General features: G+C 40.7%; 1 protein-coding gene across 2 annotated transcripts; it reads left to right on the top strand.

Moving 5' to 3' along the window:
• Window positions 1-385: 385 nt before the first annotated feature.
• cenpf (centromere protein F) lies at window positions 386-18,319 on the top strand. Of its 2 annotated transcripts, XM_088413263.1 has the most exons (39): window positions 386-547; window positions 727-852; window positions 1,150-1,220; window positions 1,334-1,458; window positions 1,577-1,668; window positions 1,739-2,009; window positions 2,333-2,535; window positions 2,663-2,788; window positions 2,875-3,003; window positions 3,092-3,214; window positions 3,943-4,078; window positions 4,526-4,655; window positions 4,745-5,024; window positions 5,107-5,313; window positions 5,410-5,618; window positions 6,574-6,703; window positions 6,783-7,061; window positions 7,151-7,738; window positions 8,320-8,493; window positions 8,606-9,453; window positions 9,546-9,757; window positions 9,854-9,959; window positions 10,025-10,154; window positions 10,426-10,489; window positions 11,016-11,251; window positions 11,342-11,450; window positions 11,598-11,803; window positions 12,149-12,367; window positions 12,459-12,602; window positions 12,682-12,871; window positions 12,944-13,041; window positions 13,160-13,201; window positions 13,893-14,118; window positions 14,215-14,762; window positions 14,884-15,013; window positions 15,770-15,795; window positions 15,838-16,408; window positions 16,479-16,584; window positions 17,604-18,319. In XM_088413263.1, the coding sequence occupies exons 1-39, from the start codon at window positions 386-388 to the stop codon at window positions 17,701-17,703; spliced, it is 7,872 nt and encodes a 2,623-aa protein (XP_088269389.1). In that variant the 3' UTR covers window positions 17,704-18,319. The 2 variants fall into 2 exon arrangements, with proteins under 2 accessions (XP_088269389.1, XP_088269388.1); XM_088413262.1 differs by lacking the exons at window positions 386-547; window positions 727-852; window positions 1,150-1,220; ... (19 more) ...; window positions 10,025-10,154; window positions 10,426-10,489 and having other exon boundaries at window positions 11,003-11,251; window positions 13,893-14,762; window positions 15,770-16,408; window positions 16,479-16,580; window positions 17,600-18,319.
• The last annotated feature ends 2,002 nt before the right edge of the window (window positions 18,320-20,321 follow it).

Genomic DNA, 20,321 nt, shown 5'->3' with positions numbered 1-20,321 from the left:
CGAACTGTGTGAAATGCGGTTTGTTCCCCTAGAATTTGAATTTTCAACGAGTCTCGACAACAATCGTAGAGGAGAACCATCGCGCCCACGTAAGTGTTTTTATTTACTTTTGAATTAGTTATTTGCCGTGCTAGCCTAACTAAACCCTTGTCCAATGTTTCACTACGCGGCAATTCAATATTTTGAGTGAAACTGATTGTTTTAATTCCACGTTCAACGACGTATTTATGTTAACGGTCAGCCTGTATCCTTCGCTGGCAACATTTAGCCTTGGTTTAACATGATCACATTTCACCCCCTGTGTGGGTTCCACTGTGCTTTTCTCCAAATAGTTTTTGTACTTACTGTAACCCAGCGTGTGTTTGACGAAATCAGGTGAATGACCATGAGCTGGGCAGTGGAGGAGTGGAAGGATGGACTTCCAGGAAAAGCCCTGCAGAAGATCCAAGAAATGGAAATCCAGCTGGATAAAGTGAAAAAAGAGCGAACTCAAAAACAATTCCAGCTTGACTCTTTGGAAGCTGCTCTGCAGAAGCAAAAACAAAAGGTCAGTGGTTTAAGAAGTTATTACAGTTGGATTCTAAAAAGTGACGAGTGAAACACTGTTATTTACTTGAGGAAACTTGGAAGTAGCACGGCTAAACGCAGAAGGAAAACTGCACCAAAGAGGAAAAATCAAGTTCTAAACTGTTCAATATTTGTTGCTGCCTTTTTTTCTTTTAACAGGTGGACAGTGAACGCAATGAGGCATCTGCTTTGAAGAGAGAGAACCAGTCTTTAGTAGAGTCATGTGATTCTGTTGAAAAAGCTCGCCAAAAGGTTTTACATGACCTGGGGGTCAAAGAGCAGAAGGTGAGTTTAAAACAAATCATTTGAATTGTTTTACCTATACGGTGGTGAGTGATACAATTTTCCAGTGTCATGATTTTAATATGTTTGGTTTTTGATCATCTATCTGCCTGAGGTATCATTTATTTTAATTCAATATTGGTCCATATACTTGTATTGTTTTATATAGCAATATTCAACAGTGACTCAAATACAAACTATATATGTCATGTGTAAATTTAATTTAAAAAAATGTTTGCGGGGCACATTTAAAATCAAACCAGAAATGTGACTGATGTCAATTGCTTTGTTTTAAACAAGGTGCGATATTTGGAGGGACAGCTCAATACTTGCAGAAAAACCATAGAGCGACTAGAGCAAGAGCTTAAGAAGTGAGTTGTGCACTTTTTTTGTGGGTGTGTGCAAATTTTCTCAGAACAGAAGCTATAGGGAATGGGAATCGCCCTTCAGTTACCCCCAGGTAAAATCTTATTTTTTCTTTCAGGTACAAAAATGAATTGGATCGTTCTCAACCTGCTGGCTCTTCCTTGACATCCTCCACAGAGCTGCAGCCATTTGTTACTCCACAGAAGAGTTTTCCCACTCCAATTTCAGCGTATAGACAGCAAGGTATAGCACACTGCTGCCGACCTGCCCTATCTAAATTTTTAAGCTTGAATAAATATTGTTGCGCCTGCAAGTAAGTAACATGTACTGTATCACAAATCTGACATAAAACTTGCTACAGATAACAAGCTAGAAGACCTTCAAGAGAAATATAACCAGGAAGTAGAGGAGAGAAAAAAGCTGGAGAATGAACTAAAAGTCTTGCAGGTCAAAGTGAGTATAAACTTCATACACACTGTGTCTTCTATGTACCATACATTTTGCTAACTTGCCTCTTTTGTAGCTGTTGAATCAGTCGTCCGCCAGCGTGAGCCACAAAGACATTGCTTCTCGGCAAGCTGGATCCTCTATTTTCCCTTGGCAGCAGCAAGATCGGGCCCAGGCCCGCCAGTCTCAGGAAGGTCTGGATACGCCTTTGAAAAGGCGGGCCGCGTCCCTTTGGGACACCCACGAGGAAACGCCCATCAAACCCAGCCAGCGGATGAGCTGTAACAGAGTCTCAGCAAGTCCTGATGGATCTAAACTGATGGAGCAACTGAGAATCCTCAACCAAGGTACTGTTCATTCACTCACAAACAATATTGTAATGATTGTAGATCAAATTCAACAATTATATTTATATTTTTTTATATAGACAGTCAAATGTTTACAGTAAAATATTATTTAAAAAAAAAATCATACATCGTTCTGATTCGCTCCCTATATATTCCATTTCCAGAATATTAAACTTTTGCCCTCGGGTCGGTAAAATTGGGGCTGTAAGCATGAGTGAAATTGTAGCGGGCTCTGTTGTAACTGTTTTAAGTTCTTGTCTTGGTATTCAATCTTTTCAGACGAATGGCTTTACTGAGAAACCTAATTATCATGTTTCCTTCAGAGCTGCGTGGCCGTGTGTCCGAACTGGAAAGGAGCATGTCCAGTCACGAGAGAGAGATGAGTAGCCAGACGTCCAAGCTGCAGGACCTACAAGTCCAACTGACCCAGGCCCGAAAAGATCTGACTGAGCGGGACAGAGACTTAGCCAAGACAAGTCACGAGCTGCGTCAAACCACGGACCGACACCAGCAGCTTGAGGTCAAGGTAAGACTTCATATTTATCCCTTCCATTGGAATACATTTCTTTTTGTGTACTACACTCCAAAGAAGAGGAAAGTCTGGTGTCTTCTGGCAAGAATGCCTTAAATGTTACTGCTTCATTTTTTTCTAGTGTTCTTCAGTGGAGCAGAAGTTGAAGCAAGTTACCGAAGAGATGAGCTGCCAGAGACACAATGCTGAGAGCTGCAGACGAGCCCTGGAGCAAAAGCTCAAGGACCAGGAGAGAGACAGCCAGAAAGTGCGACCACATTGCCCTCCCACCATCTGACCTTTAAAATGTGACAGAATTCAAACAGAAAACCTTCTCAATATCTTTGTGTGCAGGAGTTAGCTCAGCTGCAAAGATCCAATCAGACTTTGGAACAACAGATGGAGCAGACCAGAACTAAATTAACACAGGAGATCCAACAGGGCAAAAAAGATTACAACATACTGCAGAGTGATTTGGAGAAAGTAACTCATCTTTACTTTAATTCAACCTGTGTCAAGCTTGCTCTGTGTATCATTACTGTTGACAAATCATTCTCCCTCTGTGTTTCAGATGCATTCTCAGAAGAGTCAGCTGGAGAGGGAGGTGGAGGAGCAGAAACAAAAGCTCCTACGCTCACAGCAAAGTCTCCAGGCCAGCCAGACCAAAGAGGACGACCTCCGCAAGAAACTCGAGGTGACTTTACCTGACTGCTTCTGTTTTTTTTTATCCTCTTACGTCTGAGATTTCTAGGCACTTCTTCCTGTTACCGGTTGCTTTCTGTTCCAACATGTTGCTGATAAATGTATTTGCTCTCATTTAAACAGACACATAATATCTGTAATTAAACGTAAACTTTCCGATTTGTCGTATTCTGACTTGGTGGATTAGGTCACACATTTCATAATCCTTCATTAATTGAAGAATACTCAATAAATATTATCTCAACATCATCAAGCTACACTATCTCATTTAGTCACACTACACCATGAACTAACCCAAATTCGATATATAATTTTTTTTTGCCCGTATCCATCCGGTATCTGATCTTTTGATGGCAGTGCGAACGACACACATCTAATTTGTTTTGTTTTTTAAATGCTACCCAGGCCCCTTGGGCATGCGGTACTAAACCCAACACATATCCGATCTTTTGACATGACCTCAGTCTGAATTCATCCAACGCCCACATAAAAAAACAAGCTACACACAGCACAATTCTGTGCTCAAAGGGGTGCAAGTAGGTTGCAAAAACCAAAACAACAATTGTGGACAAGGCGAAGACGACGCAATAAAGGGAGAGTGAGGTCTATTTAGTCTCTGTCTCTTTCTCTATCTCACTCTTGTATGTCACCAAAAACAATCGAAATTGAACATTAAGTCCTGCCATCTGAACCTAGCCTTATATTTCTTTTTAACTTCAGGAGTCCCAGCGAGAGAAGAACAGCTTTTCTGTCCAGTTGGATCAGAGTAAAAGGTGTCTGTCACAAGTGGAAGATGAGAAGAAGAACTTGGACCAGACTCTCAAACGCACTCAAAGCCACCTGGATGATCTCAAAGGTAATTTGCTGGTGGCGTTAGAGCAGGGAGGAACATTGTATGACCTGCAGTCCACAAGGATCTATCCAATATTTGTGTTTAACACTTTAATAACCTTTTCAACCATTGTAACATTTTCATAACTCCTCTGATGAAACTGACGCTTTTCGCTGGTCCTCACAGGAAATGTAGTGTTTAATCAGGCAAAACACTACTGCTGTTGTTTCTTGTTGCGCCGTCATAATCAACAAAAACTGTAGCTGCTTTATTTTCAGCTGATTCTTCCTAAAATTCGTGTTTGTAATTAATTTATCTGATAATCAAAATCTTAAGTATTTTCTGTTGTGGTTTAATACTGTATATTAAACAAATATTAAAGTATTGTTTAAAATGTTTTAAATCCCCAATTAAGCATTTCTCCATATATATAACATTTTTTTATACATCTATTGACATTTTGTTCCTCAGCAAAATGTGAAAGTCAACAAGAAGAGCTGAAAAGACTTGAGTGCAAACTGGAGCAGAAGTCCCAATCTTCGACGCTTGAGCTTGAAAACTTAAGGAAGGCTCTCTCTGACGCTGAGACCAAAAATGAATGGTAGACATCGGGGCACGGAACACGCCATCCATTATTGCCCCTTGTTTTGATTATTAAAGCCACTCAACCTTGATGCATTCACGTTGTAGGTCCCAGAAAGAAATGCAGAAACAGAAGCAAGCAGCGGAGCAGTTGACCATCAAATTGACAGAGGCTGTAAAAGAAGGTCAAGAGCTGAAAAAAGGTCTTGGCGAAAGTCATGATGAGTGCAAGCAGCTGACACAAAAGCATCAAGCTCTGCTAGATTGGAAACTCGAGAAGAATACCCTCATCAACGATGCAGAGGCCATGCAGAAGGAGCTCACTGACAAAATCAGTGAGTTGGACAAAAGTCTGAGCTCACAGAATGAGGCTAACGAAGAAATGAAGGTAAAGACTAGCATCTCTGGAGATATTTATCCAAACAAATACATCTTAAAGAGCTTTTCCATGCATTTATTCTGCATTTTAGAAGCAGCTGAGGTGTGCAGAGGAGGACCGGGCCAGACTGTCAACAAATATTGACAGCCTAAAGGGAGAACTCCTTATCAAGAGTACAGAGCTGGTAGAGAGGGAGCGTCAGTGCAATGAGCTCCAGATGAAATCCTCTGAGGCTGAAGAGAAACGCATCAAAGATCTGGAAAATGTCAGTGCACAGGTGACCCAGCTAGAAAAACAGGTGCATTTTTAATTGATCAATTTGCTTCTTACTGTAAATGTTCTCACTGTAACACTATCCCGGTCAGCTCGCCACTAATCCTTCACATCCGTTCAGGTCAAAGATTTGCAGTCGCAGCTGAAAAATGAAATTGCCCGAGCAGAGCTTGCCGAGAAGAATATCAGTCAGTTGCAGGATGAACAGCAAGCAGCCTCTGACCTGGCCCAGTCCAAAGAACAGCTGATTGAACATGCCCAAGCTGAAATACGCCATCTGAAGGAGACCCTCGCTCTTGCGACTGCAGAGCATGAAGAGAAAAGTTTTAGGTGAGGGAGATGTTGATTTGTGGCCCTCTCTGCCCAAGTTTTTTATGTTGTTGCTTACTCGCCTTTTGCAACAAATGACCACTTCTCCGGTAAATGCTGTGCCTCCATAAATTTAGGCATGTCTTTGAACAAATCTTTTTCTTTTTCAAATTTTTTTCATTTTCCCTCCCTTTTTGAGGTTGAATAAAAAAAAAAATGGTGCTGAAATTGGTGACTGTTAGGCCTCTCACAATAACACATTTTTAGGATGATATGATTTCGCTCAAACTATCACAATATTTTCCTTAACATTCATGGGATTATTTGCGGATATTTTATTCTTCTCATTTGTTATTTAAAACGGCTCCTAGAGAACGACCTTGAAATAAAGCCGGTATCGACTCGATACCAGTACTTGGCATCAATACTCAACCATCCCTACTAAAGTACGGTAATTAACTTTAGTTTTCAAGATTATTTAATACTGGCATTGAGATCGAGAGAGAAAGGCCCCCACGTCACAGACCTCAAAACGAAAATGCCGACATCGGTGTACCGGCTATCAATTGCTCTTCCTAAAGTACTTGAATGTTGATCAAGTGAACTACATTTATATTAAGAAGTACTGAGTTCATATTTAAACTTCTATGTGAAACTATACAGACTTAAATTTTCTATGACGTTTAAATAGTTTTTGAAAAACTGAAATACATTCTTAATTTTAATGTATTTCAAATTTGTTGGAATGCAATTTCACACTGATACATTCAAATTGTATAATACTGATTCAGAATACAATGATGCAAATGACACAATACAAATACAATATACGTGATTCAAATCTAGTTTTTCATTTATTCCATTTTACCGACTAAAAAAAACTTGAAGTCAGTTTACGATTACACATATATCAGCACGTATTTCACAAAAAGAAGTGAATGTCTTTGTAACATGTTTTACCTCCTATTTCACACAGATTGTCGGAGGAGAAAGCGGCCATGTTGCAACAGTGTGAGGAAAGAATTGCAGCAAAGACAGACGAGACTACACAAATCAAACTCCAGTTGGAAGAAACGCGGCAAGAGCTCCTCCTCACCATAAACCAGGTGTGTCTTGCATTTAGAATATTAGTTTTGACATCCACAAGGCCTTGTGGTTTACTCATTTCAGCCGCAAATGTTTCAGATCAGCTCAACGGATCAGTTGCTGAAGGCCCAGGAGCAAGTTGCAGCAGAGCTGCAGAAACAAAACAAGAAGATGTCAGAGCGTGAGGAAGAACATAAAAAACTGGATGCAGAAAATGCGCAAAAACTGCAACAGCTGGAGGAGGAGCTTTGCGAGGTGCGTGCACAGATGACAGAGAAGGAACGGATGCTTGAAAAAGACCGGGCTCGACTTTTATCTGTGGAGAAACAAAACAAAGACTTGGAAATTGATGTTCAAGAGAGGACTAAAGAAACGCAGGTATGGTTGTATTACATAAAGGTTTTTTTTTTTTTTTTGCGTTTGTCAAAAGTTAGAATGCTTATGAGTTTCATATTTCTCTTGTGAAGCTTTTCAAAGATACACACGCTAAGAAAGTAATCGAGTTGGAAGAGCAAATATCTTATTTGGAGACTGCTGTATCCACAAGCAAAGATGCAACTGAGCAACTCCCGTTGCTGCAAAATGAACTTGAGGTGGTCAAGAGCTCACACACCAACCAAAAAATTCATCTGGATGCTCTTGAGAAGAGTCTTTCCTCCATGGCTGAAGTCAAGAACGATTTGGAGAACTCCTTGACCGAAAAAGTGAGTCAGTGTTCTGCCTTGGAAAAAGAAGTTACCGACCTCAGGCAGCAGGTCAGCCAGCTGTCTGAGGTTCGAGCTTTGGAGGCTCAAAATTTCCTCAACAAGGAAAAGCACCTCAGAGAAGAGCGTGAGGCAGCAGAGAAAACCCTGAATGCCACCAAAGCTGAATCGACCAAAATCCACACAGAAGTGAAGACCATGAAGGCAACTCTGTCTGCAGCCTCGCAAGGCTTGGAGGACAGAGACGCCAGTATCAAGAGTCTGAAGGGGAAGCTGAATGCTGCGGAGGCAGAACATGCCAAGACTAGTGAGCTCCTGAAAGAGAAGATGGTTGCCATGAACAAAATCAAGGTTTGCTTTCGTTATCATATACTCTGCCGTAATCTAATCTTGCTGCAAAGACCGATGGGGCAGGTCATTTTAAGAGTAAGCAAGAAAGAATCATGTAAAATTTAATTTTAGTTTCAGTTTAATTTGAATAACTCATTCTTATTTTTAATGTTTTTTTGTTCTAACCATTTGATTCTATTAATTCACTTTCAAATAGCTTAACATGATTATATACGTTATGAATATATGAGTTATTTTTAAGCTAAATCAATCAACCAGTTATTTAAAAGGTGGTTGTGTATTCACACATTTTTCGATTTTATTAGTTGTAATGATTTTAAATGTCATGTGCAGTGTAGAAACAATTTTCTCCGTACAATGAAATTCTTACTTTGTTGTCCACACGAAAGATGAAAAAGAAAGATATGTGCAAAGTTAAGTCAAAAACAAGGTATAAACAACACGTAAGTAGCAGAGCAAAAGTATGAATTGTAAGTGACATATTACATTGAACAAAATGCCATATTAATATAGGCTGAATACAAAATTTCCACCACAGAATAGAGTATTAAAGCTGAGTATTTTTTATTTTATGCATGCAGGTCCAGCTGGAGATGCTTCAGATGGATCTGGAAGACAATGAGACAATTGTCAACTCTTACGAAAGTCAAATGGAAGCATTAAAGGAGACCATCCAGTCACTCGAGACAGAGTTGTCTCAGAACCAATGCCAAATGTCCGACATGGTGGTCCAACTAGAGGACAGTAAAGCTCAGGTAGACATTTACTGTAGATATTAGTCATTCTCTGATTTGACATCATTCATACATCCCACAGCTGCTTGACAATTAAATCGAAATGCTCACCTCAAATGTGAATGTTTTTCAGGTCTCTGTTTTAGAAGCACGGTTGGACGAGGTCCAGTCTCAGAACACCATGCTGGAGACTCAGTATGTGACGGCCAGAGAGGAACTGATGGAGAGGAGTTGTGAAATAACTCGCTTGGAGGGAGACGCTGTCAAATTCAGTCAGCTGGAAGATGAAGTTGCCACTTTGACGGCTAAAGTAGCTACTCTCAACCAGATGATTCAAGACAAAGAAGATGGTGACAGAGTGTCACTTGAGGAGAAAAATAAGCTTGAGTCAACTCTGAAGCAGTTAGTAAATGACAAAGAACAATTACAAAGTGACATAAGTGAGGCAAATGCTCAGAAGCAGCAGTTGGAAACAAAGCTCGACGTGTTAGCTAAGGAGAACATAAACCTGCATACCAGCGTGAAGGTTTTAACTGAGGAGAGGCAGCAAGCAGAAGCACTCAAACAACAAGTGACTGGCGAGAAAGAAAACATGGAATCAACCTTGAGGCAGCACGCCGAAGAGAAAGCCCAACTCCTCGCCGCTCACCATCTTCTCTGCGTGGAGAAATCTCAACTTGAGGCTCAACTGCTTGAGCTGGAAAAAAATCTCAATCAAGCAGTGGAGGACAAACTCCAGCTGGAAGAAACCAATAATCAACTAATGGAGAAAAACTCGGCGCTTCAATCCTGTGAAACGCAGTTGATGGAGGAGAAGCAGCAATCTCAAGCAAGCACAGAGATGCATGATAATGAGATGGCTTCTCTTCGAGAGGAAAAGGAGCATATCCAAAACCTCCTCCACTGCTCTAAACAGGAGTGTCACAGGATGAAAGATCAGCTTGAAATGACAGAAAAGAGGATGGGGGAGAACAAAGCTAGGTAAAGTTTTCCTGCTATATTGTGGTTTGTGGTTGATTTCATGCTCATCAATTTGTGCTCTAAAATAACCATTGCGTCTTGACGTGTCTCAGGAACCAGCGGTTTGAAACGGAGCAGGCTGAACTGCATCAGAAGTTGTCTTGCTTACAGCAAGAGCTATGCGTGTTTAAGCACCAGTATGACTTGTTGCTGGAGCAGGTAGGCCAACAAAACCACCTCATACAGGAGCTCTCACAACCACAGAAAGAACAGAGCCCCCAAGAAAAGTTGAGCTCCAAAGAGCCAGAGGCGGCACGTATGACTGGTGAGTGACCGGTGAGCCTTGGTAATGATGATAATGTCAGAAGAGGTTTTTCATTTTTACCTGATACTAGCTCATGTGTAATGGTTATTCCAGCAGAAGCATCAAGTCACATTCATTCTGATTCTGCTGTGGAACCTGTTTTAGACTCACTAACTGAGCCCAAACTGGAGGACATCTCCATCCAGCCTGATGAGGCCACCAGGTATTTTAAATATTTAAAAACATGCACTTAGAAGGAATACAGCTACTCTTCTTTGGATGTTGTAGTGAGGCAGACCCCATCCTTGAGGTGGATGTAATCGAACCAGAGGTACTTGAACATGTGGAAGAAGACAGAGGTGCAGACATCAAAGACGGACGACAAATGCAGATAACTGAAGAGAAACTCCAGGATCAAGTATAAAAGAATTGCCTTTTTTTTTTTTACTTTCAACACACCAGATCTTTTCAATAACCTCCATTCTAACTGCAGATGTAAAGTTTCTTTTTAAAAAAAATGCATTAGGGCCTTTGTTCTATCAATAATTCATAACATCACTAATTTTAATGCAACTTTTTATTTATTTTGTGAGGGATCAACAGTTTAAAAAAATACATTTTGATGCTGTTAAATTCGATCTGTTGGGATAAACAACTTGACGGGGTGTGAATTTTTAATTCACTTGCAGGTTCGGGAGGAAAGCATTCCCTGCGGTGACCTTGACCACAAAGCTGCTCAATTGCAATTCATAGGTGAGCAGTGAAATACATGTATTTGCTGCTAATGAAGGTTTGTTTGAATCTGAAGCTCTGTTTGAATTTGTGAAGCTCTTAGAGCACCAAATAGCCATCTTTTTTTTCTTCCTCAACATTTATCCTTTTTCCATTTACATTCTCTGGACATTAAGTTCAATGCAACCTTTTTCTGTAGTCATGCAAAAAATTCAAACATTAGAAACTGAAACTAGTCCTTGAGTAATTCTCGTACCTCAGTTAAAAACAAACAAAAAAAATACTCAAGGCTTTTTTTTTCTTGCTGGATAGTCACTTTAGTGTACACCAGAAAAAATATGTCATCCCAATCGCAGCAACAATTGTTATATATTTTATTTCTATATGTATTATTATTTATTAGCTATATATTTTTATGATCATAAAAAAAATTCAATCTTCAATTTGAAATTTTTATATGATATAAGAACAACGAAAATACCCGATAACTGAGCTCTTATTGTTTCACCTTTATGTTTAAAAATTAAATAACTTGTCCGTCTAACAGAGATGGAATCTGGGCAATTACAAGATAGCCTTTCAAAGCGTGACCATATCCGCGCCCTGCTATCCGAGATCGACCTGCTCACCTCTGACCTTGCGATGAGGAAGGAGTTGACCTTAGACCTCCAAGTGCAAGTTCAAAACTTGGAGAAGAAAGTTGTTGCTGCAGAAGAAGAATCACGTTGTGCAGCAAATAAACTGAATAATGTTTTGAAGGAGAAAAACGGGCTCTCTGATCAGGTGGGTTCCAGGCCCATATACAGTATTTCAGGTCCAAGAATGGCATTTGATATTAAACTGTGATGCAAATTCCGTGTGTTTTGGATTTAGTTGTCTCAGCTGTCAGAAGACAGAGAAAGCTTAACCCTTCAGCTCCAAACAGCTAAATGCCAGCTAGCTGATGTTATGGAGATGGTAGAGGGACTAGAATTGGCCAAAGGTAAGTATACAGATGTAGTCTTGTTTTTGGAATGCATACTATTTGGAATGAAATAGTAACATTGCCAGTTATTTGTAGTTTTATAACTTAAGCACCGACATTCTGTTCTACAGAGCTATTGAGATACATTTTATATTTTTGTTGCAGGCGGCTGGGATGAGAAGTTCCTCCAGCAGGAGAGTGAGCTAAAGAGGGTTCGCTCCGAGAAGGCCAATCTGGAGCAACATATCCTGGGCATGGAGTGTGAGTTGGAGGCCCTGCTGGAGGAGCGGAACAAACTGGGTGATGAGCTGGAAACTCAGAGGCGGACGTGCTTGGGCTTAGGGCAGCAAATAGAAACCCTCTCCTCTGAGGTGGGCCATCACCTGCAGCTCAAATGTCAATATACAATATATCACCGTCACAATTATGATGAACCTCAGCATGTTCACAGAGTCAATTTCCTCCTTTTGTTTTTTAAAAAAAAAAAGGTAACTGATGATGAACCTACGAGTCCTAGCACAAACTGAAATGAAGCAATAAAAGTGTTACTGTGGCACCACCTTTTCATCTTGATGCCAAAGAACTCTGTTGAAGTTAATTCAGGACTATCATCTAGTGCTTTGCTGTCATCTTGTGACATATTGCACATTGCAACATTGCACCTTTTGGGGATTGCACATATATTGTATACTATGCTTTGTCGTTTTCCTTCAAAGACAATCCAGCTAAGATCTGAGCTGGTTTCCTGCACCGAAGAACGAGAGGAGCTGAGTCAGACTGTAGGCCAGTTGCGAGAGAAGACACAGGGGTTGGAGAAGACTAACTGTGATACCAGGTCTTTAATTTCCATCCTGGAGGAAGACATCAGGGCAGGGAAGAAGGAAAATGAAGCCCTCCAAGGTAGCATGGACAAAATGAGGGCTGAGAGGCAACAGGTACACACGTCATTGAAATTTGAAATGAGATTGTCCAAACCACATAAGATGTTATTTCCCTCACCCTGACATTAATATTTTCTGTCTCTAGCTGTTGGACCAACTGAATGCGATGGAGGAAGCCATGTCTCAGCAGACTGGAGAGAAGGAACAATTAATTGGACAGCTGGATAAGATTAAGGAAGATCGGACATCTGCCAATCAAAACACTGAGACCATGTTCAGCAAAATCCAGGTGAATTAGTAGAGAGAGGAAAGCAATAAATGTAGGCTTTGAAAATTGTACTATGTTGCCCCTGTGTTCCTCTGCCAAGGCTTTGGAGGGAGAAGTGCAACAGCTGACGCAGTCTTTGGAGTCTTCTCTCCTGGAAAAGGGAGAAATCGCTTCTCGACTGAACTCCACACAGGACGAGGTCCAGCAGATGCGAAGTGGCATCGAAAAGCTCCGAGTCCGCATCGAATCTGACGAGAGGAAGAAGAAGCATGTTGGTGAACTACTCAAAGGTAACCTCCGTGCATCCTTTTTTAGTCACACTCTCAGTTTTGATAGTGGCTTGACCAGAACTCCATCTGTAGCCGCTCAGAGGAAGTCTGACTCACTGCAAGACCGTATTGATGCTCTGCAGCGAGAGAAGGAGGACACAGAGCAAGACCTTGAGGAAGCTGTACTTCAGGTAATCCCAAATGTTTGGAGCTCTGTGAGTTTAAAACAGCTTTAAAAAGACAAAATATGAGACAGAATATTGTACCACTTAACTGTGGTAAGTGGTAATTACTTGCAATTTGCTGCAGGCTGAGACAATGAAAGCTGAACTGGAGGAGGAAAGGATAAAGGTACGTTATGCACTTGTACATTCATTTGAAACCGATGCCATAATCACTAAACACAGCAATGCACAATACACTCACATTGTGCATACATACTAATAAGATCTGATCAAATTTTACTTATACGTTACAAAAAAAAATGCTACTTTCTATTGATTTCCACCAATATAGATTTTTTTTATGCTAATGCTGATTTTGGACAGGGGAAAAAAATACCAATTTATATAAATCGCTTCCTCACAATGGATTTCAATAGGTGTCAGTTTTATGTGACAGGCCTGAGTGGTACCTATTTGGTGGTACCATTTTATGTAAGCCTTTTGCAATTTAATTTCAAGGTGAAGTCTTTGGCTCAAAAGCCCAGTAAGTCATACCTTCCCAAAATTCAGACCCCAGCATCAGTATTACCAATCAACACAATTTTGTGACCAAGTCTGTTATAACTAGACCAGAAAAACTCTCCAGAACTCACACCTTAAATTGAAAAGGAAGTTGGCTTTTTTTTGGTTAGAAGCAGCTATTTTTGGAAGAATTTCAGGACTTGATAACTCCTTCTAGGGAATTTGCCCAAATTAATCTTAATCGGAAGCAATTGTCTGACAGAGCAATGATGCAATACATGAAGGTTTTAGTGTATCAATTCTGTAAACATATTCCTACTTTTATCGCCAATTACCTTGTTTTATCTTGCACCCAGGCGGATGAACAGAAGAGGGGACTCAGTGTGGAGCTTTTGAAACTTTCAGCCACTCTGGACAGCCTGAGATGTGAGAAGGAGCAACTTCAGCAAGAGCTGCAAAAGAAAAAGGCAGAGTTGGAGGAGCTGAAAGGTGCGAAGGAGGATTTAGAGCGAGGGCTAGAAAGGGCACAGCTGGATCGTAGAGAAGAAGAGGAAAGACAGAGGTGCAAGGTAGAGGAGATGGAGAAGGGAATGAGGGAAGAAGCAGAGAAGCAGACAAGGCGGGCGGAAAACCTCCAGACACAGCTTGAAGCGTTTCATCAGCAAGAGCTGTCTTTTCAAGAGAAAAGCACAGAAATGGAGAGGGAACGAGAGAGAATGAAGAGCCTCTTAGAGGAGCAGCAGGAGGAGAAACAACATCTGCAGAACTCGCTGGAAAAGTGGAAGATGGATAAAGAGGAGTGGGAAAGGCAAAAAAATAATCTGATGACTCGTATTGAGAGTTTAGAAGAAGACATTGCGAAGGCCAAAGAGGCAGATTACAAGGAACGACTAGAAAGAGAAAACACACTACTTTTAGAAGAAAAAGTAAGACTAGAACAGGAGAATAAGAGGCTCCATTATAGCAAGGAGGAGAACATTGCGCTGAAGCGGGAAAGGGACAGAACAAAAGACGTCAGCCGCAGGCTGGAGGGCGAGACAAAGACGCTTCAGGCCACCTTGTTGCTGATGGAAGACGAAAAGAATAGTTTGTCCTTGACTCTTTCTTCGCTGAAACAAGAGAAGCAAAGAGCTGAAGAGGAGAAGGAAAAGCTTCAGTCCATAGTTACCTCTCTGGAGGAGAAGCTGGAAACACAGCAGTTGTCAGTTTCAAAGCTCAACGAGCAGGTACGCACATCTAATACCCATGCACATTTATATAAAAACTAAAATCAATAATGTAACCCCATCTAATCCGATTGGTGGTTTGAATACCCTTCTTAATTCCTGCCACTTCTTTTCCGTCCAGGTGTCCGAGCTGACATCTCATGTCGCTCGTGTGTCCAAAGAGAGAGATGCCACCCGCAGCAAATTGAGCCTCTGGATGAAGAATTACAAACAACTGGAGCAAGAGAAGATGCTCATACTGAACAGCTCAGGTTTGTTGATTTGACACACTGCTCAGACCTGTAAAGTTGAATTTAGCGTGTTGGGTTCCAGACCCACCTGCATGTAAAAATCCACAGGACCAAATGAGAACACGTTTGTGTTTTACATTTATTTCTCGCACTCAATAAAACACATGTATAAGAATACAAGAAAATGCAAGCATACATATACAGCAAATACTAAACAGTATTGATAAGTGCTGTGCACTGTGAATTCCCCAAGATGGCAGTCATGCCCATGGTATGGACTGCTATAGCTGGTTGTGTTGAGCAGAATAAAACTTAATCATCGAAAGTCAGTAATAACTTTTGTTATATAATTATCTAAAGTCAGTGATTACTGTGGCACTTAGCATTCAAGTCATTTAGTACTAAACGTTTTTAGACCCTCTTTTAGCCAATTGCTTGGGGGGGATGAAAAAGAAAGTAAAATTTAATAAGCTAATGGTCAGTTGGTAGAGGCAGGGGCAGATGCGCCTGAGTTTAAGAAATATAATTTTCTTTTTTTTAAGAATCTGATCATCAAAAAATCTGTTTTGTTCACACTTCCTTTGCAGTCTTCTGCCAAATATCCCATCAACCAGCTTCAGTTGGGGCCCCTGTTGTACAGTCAATTTATATGAAAGTAAAAAACAGGTTAAAAGTGATTGCATTAAATTGCAGTTTTTTTGCAATCAACATGTTTTTAAAAAAAAGAAAGAAAGACATCAAGCACATTTTTAACATTGACCTGTCCCCCCCGCACAGATGGGCTTTGCAGTGAAACTGCAAGTGTAGAGGATAAGCAGCAGCAAATTCAGGCAGATGAGACGAAGAAAGAAATAGAGAAGCTGAAGTCATCCCTCAAAGATGCAAGAGCGGCGTGTGAGGCAAGAAGCAAAGAGATGGAGGAGCTTAAGTCGGCCCTGGACGCACGTAGCAGAGCTCTGGAGGAGGTCAAAGGTGAACTCAAAGAAGCTGACCAGCTTCTGGAGGAGAAGACGAAGGAGGTGGACGAAACCATGAACAAATACTGCAGCTTGATGTTGGACGTGCACAAGCTGGAGGAGGCCAACGAGACGCTGACGACGAGGCTTGAGTATTTGGCAGCTAGCAAAGCCCCCCAGCCCGGCACTGCTGACAACCGCAGGCGCTCAACCAGGTCTTCTGCCAAACACCTGGATGACAAGACTGAGAACACAGCCCCTTCTACTCCACAGAGGTCACCGCTGGGCTCCTCATCTGGGAAGAGGGCTCATAAACATATGAACGATAAAGATAGTGCCCAGGAGGCTCTTCACAACCTTACCAAGAAGATCAAGGCCAATGCTGCAACCACGCCAAAACCGAGTACTCAGCAAGAGGATGACTTTAGACCCGAGGGGCTTCCGGAGCTGGTACAGAGAGGTATGGCGCCTTTATCGTCATGCAGTAGAACATCTGCAGGTATAAACAACTCATGATTTTTCTTTGGTAGGCTTTGCCGACATCCCACTGGGTGAGGCCAGCCCGTTCATAATGAGAAGAACCACTGTGAAACGCTGCAGCCCTCGACTGGCTTCCAAGCAGACATCGGACAGCAAGGTAAGCACAAACTGGGTAGTCAGATGTTAATATGAAGATTTTTATCACATGGTCGAGGTGGGCAAATGGTAGAGGTGTGCCAAAAATGATAACTCACATACAATTCAAAATTCTCAATTAATACGATTCAAAATCGATATAAAATGTCCAAAATCCATTCTATAAATTACAATTGTAAAACAAATCTGCTTCCTGTGGCCGGTCGTACATTTCACCTCAGACCAAAAAAAAAAAATGTCAGTCTGTGCATCAAATGTTTATAACTCCACTATCCAAACATTGTGAGCTTTTTTATCAATCTAAAAGTCGACATATGTCAAGAACAATTAGTTTGAGATTTTACTTGATTACAATAAATGGTCCACCTAATGACTTGAAGTTTACAATCCATATTCTCCCATTTTTTTCTCTGGTATATCAGTGATTCAAAAATAAATAATGGAGTAGCATTTTTGCTCGCATGCACTGTTTTTGTGTAAAAAGGCACTTTCTTTACAATTCAAAACGTTAATGTCTCCGTTTTTAATTGTCTTGCAAACCAAACTGGATTAGATCATGATGATTCTTTGCTCATCGATAGAATGAAGCAGAAACCGTTGTCAAACATTTTCAAATTGAAAATCATTTGAGTTTGAAAACCGATTCTAAATCGACTCAAACGGTGACTTTCAAAAATTCCCCCCCTTCTTAGTAAATGTCAAAACCTTGCACCCCCAGCCTCACTTCACTTAGGCTCCTCTCAAGTACGGGTGACTGTCAGTGTCAGCAGGTGAACTTGGATGATACCAGATTTTTATTTACTGTACAAGTTTTATGTGTTGTCAATTTTATTACTTTTTTTTTTTGTGTTCTGTGACTGCCCTGTTAGTTTTGAGGGATCTCTGTGCGACACTACTAGCACCTCCCACATTTCAGACACCTCAAATGAAGAACGCGGTGTATCTTTTACAGTTCCTCCCAAAATATCTTTCATGTACTCACTCTTCTTTCTCATGTTCTCCCCCCCTTCTCATCACCGGGTGTTGTTGCCTCCCCCTTCATCCGACAAGTGCGAAGAAGCCGTCGCTCTTCATTCTCAGGAATCATCGGAACAAGGAGACAACTGTCATGTTCAGTAAACACAAAAGAAAACACAGCACGTCGTGCTTTAGGTGGACATTTAGTCATTTCACTTCACTTTTGTGCACCAGTTAGTCATTCACATCCGTCCTAGCAGTTATTATGCACACTTTTAATCTATCTTATTTGCTTAGTGTTTCATTATAGGTCAATATGGAATCATGGTATACAAATTGCCTTCCTGCAAATTGATAGCCGCCATGACAGCTATGATTAGAATGCACCTAAAATTCCTTCATTTGTTTCCACTTTGTTACATTGTCTTGTACTGTAAATATTTTCTTGTTAACTCGGCATGTGGTTTTAGCCTGTATTTCTTGTACAGCATAGCTAGATGATAACTAGAACATGTGTTTCAGGAGCTACTTTTCTTCTAACGGCAGCTAGCTTTTTATGTGTTTTTTTTAATGCTAGGACTACTTCGCTCTTTATTAAAAAACTTTTCAGCCTGGAAATTTTAGAATTTGATTCTCCAATTACAGATTTTACTATGTATATGTTAACTCAAGTCATACTTTGACTCAAATGTTTTGTATACGGAAGTTTTTTTTGTTAGTGTGCAGGTATATGGTTACCACTTGTGAGTTTTACCCCACTAAACTTGCTTCAACAGTCTGGTGAGTGTAAGTCTCTGTCTTGAGCAAACCTTTTCTGATGAGTGACAGTACCGGTAAGCTTTTGTTTTTTTTTTTAATATCATGTCTGATTTTGAGTGGGAATTCTACGGTGGTCCTGAAATGGTAATCAAATTACATAAGAAAACAGCGAATCAGGAAGCACAAACAAACAAGCAAGCAAAAAACATAAAACACTTTTCAAAAGACAAAATGCAACAATAAAGAAAAATCACAAACAAATGATTGGTTATTTTAAAAAAAAAAGATAAATACATTTTTTTTATAATGCGGTTTGTAATTTATGATGTGCTTTTGTGTTTTGTTTATGAATCAATATCTCGTGGTTTTTTGTTATTTTATATATGATGTGGTGTTTCATTTTATTTTAATGTGTTTTTGTTTGTAGTTATTTTTTGCTTGCTATTCCTGATTTGTTGCAGTTATGCCTTTTAGTCATTTCTTTGCAACTAATCTTTTGTCATTGTTTTATTTTGTCATTGTTTTATTTTTGTTTTCGTTTCTCTTGTTTTGCGAAGCATTTGAGTTTTTTTTTTTTTTTTTTTTTTTAGTTTGCTTGGTTATTTGTTTTTGTGATTTGTACGTCAGGGCTAGCGTAGAATCTCAGTGACATGATTCTGTGCGAGTCACCACACAACGCACAGACACACTCAGCCAACGCTTGACTTGACCAAACACCTCAGGCTCAAAGTGTGACAGTCGTATACATCAGTCTTCGTATGTTGTTATGATCTGCAGAAAACAGTAACAAGCCTAGTTTGATAAATTAAGGAGTATACATTTCAGACATCTATTTTCAAATGTAGGATGTAAAAGCATAAAATTGCCAGAAGATATCTGACAAATCTATCTCGGTACAGTAAACAGACAATTTGCACTCTCTTGACTTTGTGAGAAAATGCTCAACACAGGCTTTGATATGTGTGTAATTTAAAGACGTCTACTGTTTTTTTTTTTTTTTGTGGGTGGCGCCACGTGATGTTGTCGGACAGCTTCTGATCAATACTCATTGATCTCAGCTTATTGACGTGCTTATTGACGTGTCCACTGAGGTCAGCGCGACCTCCCGATCACTTTAAGCCACAACTCAAATAAATCAACACCGACTCGGGTGGCTTGAAGCACCTGAGAGCAGTGCATTGTGGGTTATGGGAAAGCAGAAAGCCGGATGAGCCAGTCACACACACCTCACGGCGTGTGTGTACTGTTGACGGAATCCACAGCGCCAGAACCAACTGTGGCCCAGCACCCGGGAAAAGTGGGGCTGTGTTATGACTGGCACCGACCGCCGAACTTGTCTTTGTGTATGTGTGTGTCTGCAAATGGATGGGCAGAACGACCAACTGTCTCACCCTTGGGCTGTATGCATGAATTGAGCTTTTGTCCGGCCGGCAACGCTGTATAAGCAGCAGCCAGTGTCAGGAAGTGACACCCGGCCGGAGAGAGAACACTTGATCTCCTACTAGAACATTTGATTTACCTTAAAACAACACGGTCATGAATCTATTGTATGACTGTGACCCTTAGTTGTTGTTTTTGTTGTGTTTTTTTTAAATATAGAGAGTAAACTCATGCAGCTCAAGTTAGCTGAGCATGGTTTTTTTTTGGGGGGGGGGCAGGGCAGGTCAGGTCAAGCTGTCTGTTGCCGGAGTCTCAAGAGGTTATCTACGTGTCGACCTAAACATTATTAACCTAGTCCTATTGGCTGGGGAATTACACACGCAGGAATTGAGCCATTCCCCCAAAGGCTTTATTCTTTCTTCCTTTGAGTAACAGTCAAGCGCTGACTGCATTTAGTCAATCTAAAATAGTCAAAAGGTTCTAAAAGAAGCCCAGTAAAAGCCTTGAGATGTTTTACATAATCTGATTTCTCTAGTTATCATGTTTGCAAACGTTGAGCCCGCCCAAGGGGATGTTGCATTCAAAGACTTGTGTTGAAAGGACAAGAAGCTGCATGCAGTAAACTTTGTAGGATTTCAGGG

This window comes from Hippichthys cyanospilos, chromosome 4 (genome assembly GCF_059441005.1).
Source record: "Hippichthys cyanospilos isolate Australia breed blue-spotted pipefish chromosome 4, RoL_Hcya_1.0, whole genome shotgun sequence".
In the NCBI taxonomy this organism is placed as follows: Eukaryota; Metazoa; Chordata; class Actinopteri; order Syngnathiformes; family Syngnathidae; genus Hippichthys; species Hippichthys cyanospilos.
Note: the sequence above shows the minus strand (reverse complement) of the source record. Positions and strands in the feature narration are given on the sequence as shown.

What these genes read in the sequence shown, in the direction of transcription:
- cenpf (XM_088413263.1), top strand. Translation starts at nt 386, where the DNA reads ATGAGCTGGGCAGTGGAGGAGTGGAAGGATGGACTTCCAGGAAAAGCC. An exon ending in TGCAGAGTGATTTGGAGAAA is followed by an intron (nt 3,004 to 3,091) that starts GTAACTCATCTT and finishes TCTGTGTTTCAG; the next exon opens with ATGCATTCTCAGAAGAGTCA. An exon ending in TTGCCATGAACAAAATCAAG is followed by an intron (nt 7,739 to 8,319) that starts GTTTGCTTTCGT and finishes TTATGCATGCAG; the next exon opens with GTCCAGCTGGAGATGCTTCA.